Source organism: Poecilia latipinna, unplaced genomic scaffold (assembly GCF_001443285.1).
Source record: "Poecilia latipinna isolate Pla-1442-1.1 unplaced genomic scaffold, P_latipinna-1.0 Scaffold2853, whole genome shotgun sequence".
Lineage (NCBI taxonomy): Eukaryota > Metazoa > Chordata > Actinopteri > Cyprinodontiformes > Poeciliidae > Poecilia > Poecilia latipinna.
The window spans coordinates 15,664-17,409 of NW_015115469.1; the positions used below are offsets into that span (position 1 = coordinate 15,664).

The following is a 1,746-nucleotide window of genomic DNA, read 5'->3' on the forward strand; positions in this document are numbered from 1 at the left end:
CACTGGATTATTCTGCTCTAATAGCAGAATATGTAAAACCATGTTTGGTATTTGTGAAACTTTTATCTGATTTGTGAAACTTCCATAAATGTTGATTTTACCACTCTTTTGCATCAGGATCATACTAGAACTGCTCCAGATCCAAAACTAAACACATAGACTCTTCAAACCAGCACTGGATTATTCTGCTCTAATAGCAGAATATGTAAAACCATGTTTGGTATTTGTGAAACTTTTATCTGATTTGTGAAACTTCCATAAATGTTGATTTTACCACTCTTTTGCATCAGGATCATACTAGAACTGCTCCAGATCCAAAACTAAACACATAGACTCTTCAAACCAGCACTGGATTATTCTGCTCTAATTGCAGAATATTTAAAACCATGTTTGGGTGAAAATCCTTCCGGAAGATGAAGATATATCACAGATTTCAAAAGAAAATAAAAACGGGAGTCCGCGGATAATATAGGAAATAGCGCCCCCTTCATTTCCAGAGTGCAATGGTCCCATTTCCAAATAAGGTATGAGACTGACAGTGGTCCGTCCCCGCCCTTTCTGTTCGCTGCAGCGAGGTCCTTCTCGTTTGTTTTGGGTGAAGCAGGAAGATAAAGCTCCGCCCACAACATCTACTGCACGAACTGAAACAGGAAACAGGGTGGGAATTGCTTCTACTGTCTTTTTTATATGTTCTGTTCAGATCTCTGAAGAGAAAAGTAAAAATGTGAGCGTTACAGCAGGTTGAATTTTGGACTTTAGTATGAAACACGCCTCAGTTGGAGCTGAGTTAAAGCAGGGAACACTTAGTGATTGTTGTTTCCTGCAGAGAGACTCCCAGACGATTAGATTCCCATAGCAGAGGAAGCTGCTAGACCAAACTAGCAGCTTCCTCTGAGTGAGTCCAGCTGCAGGAGAGAAAAGTGGAAACCTCCAACTCTGCTGCTTCAAGCTGCTCACATTGAAGGTGAGTTGGACCAAAACACTCAGAGTCACTTTGAGGGAAGTTAGTAGAGGAGGGATGGAGCCGAGACTGACTGGACCTTCTGTGTTTTCAGCTTCACTCAGAGACAAAATGGCTTCCAGGTTAGAGGAGGATCTCTGCTGTCCGGTCTGTCAGGAAGTCTTTAAGGATCCGCTTGTTCTATCATGTAGCCACAGCTTCTGTAAGGAATGTCTGAAGAGCTGGTGGAGAGAGAAACCATCAAGAGAGTGTCCAGTTTGTAAGAGAAGATCTTCTAAGGCTGATCCACCTTTAAATCTGGTTCTGAAGAACCTGTGTGAGTCTTTCTTACAGCAGAGCGATCAGAGACTTTCAGAGGATCTCTGCTGTCCAGTCTGTAAAAAAGTCTTTAAGGATCCGGTTGTTCTATCATGTAGCCACAGCTTATGTAAGGAATGTCTGAAGAGCTGGTGGAGAGAGAAACCAGCAAGAGAGTGTCCAGTTTGTCAGAGGAAATCTCCAAAGGCTAATCCGCCCATAAGTCTGGTTCTGAAGAACCTGTGTGAGACTTTCTTACAACAGAAAAATCAGAAACTTTCAGAGGGTATCTGCAGTCTGCACTCAAAGAAACTCAAACTCTTCTGTCTGGACCATCAAGAACTGCTGTGCTCAATCTGTCGAGATTCAGAAAAACACACCAACCACAGATTCAGACCAATCCGGGAAGCTGCTCAGGATCACAGAGAGAATCTGAAAACATCTCTGGAGTTTTTAAAGAAGAAGCTGGAGCTCAGGAAGAAAGTTAA

General features: G+C 42.6%; 1 protein-coding gene across 1 annotated transcript in view; it reads left to right on the top strand.

The window, feature by feature from the left end:
- Nucleotides 1-971: 971 nt before the first annotated feature.
- The window catches only part of LOC106939389 (zinc-binding protein A33-like), a 5,305-nt gene continuing 4,530 nt past the window's right edge, over nt 972-1,746 (top strand). The window contains exon 1 of the mRNA XM_015021770.1: nt 972-1,743. Coding sequence (XP_014877256.1) covers nt 1,019-1,743 — 725 coding nt within the window. The 5' untranslated portion in view covers nt 972-1,018. The remainder of the gene's footprint in view (nt 1,744-1,746) is intronic.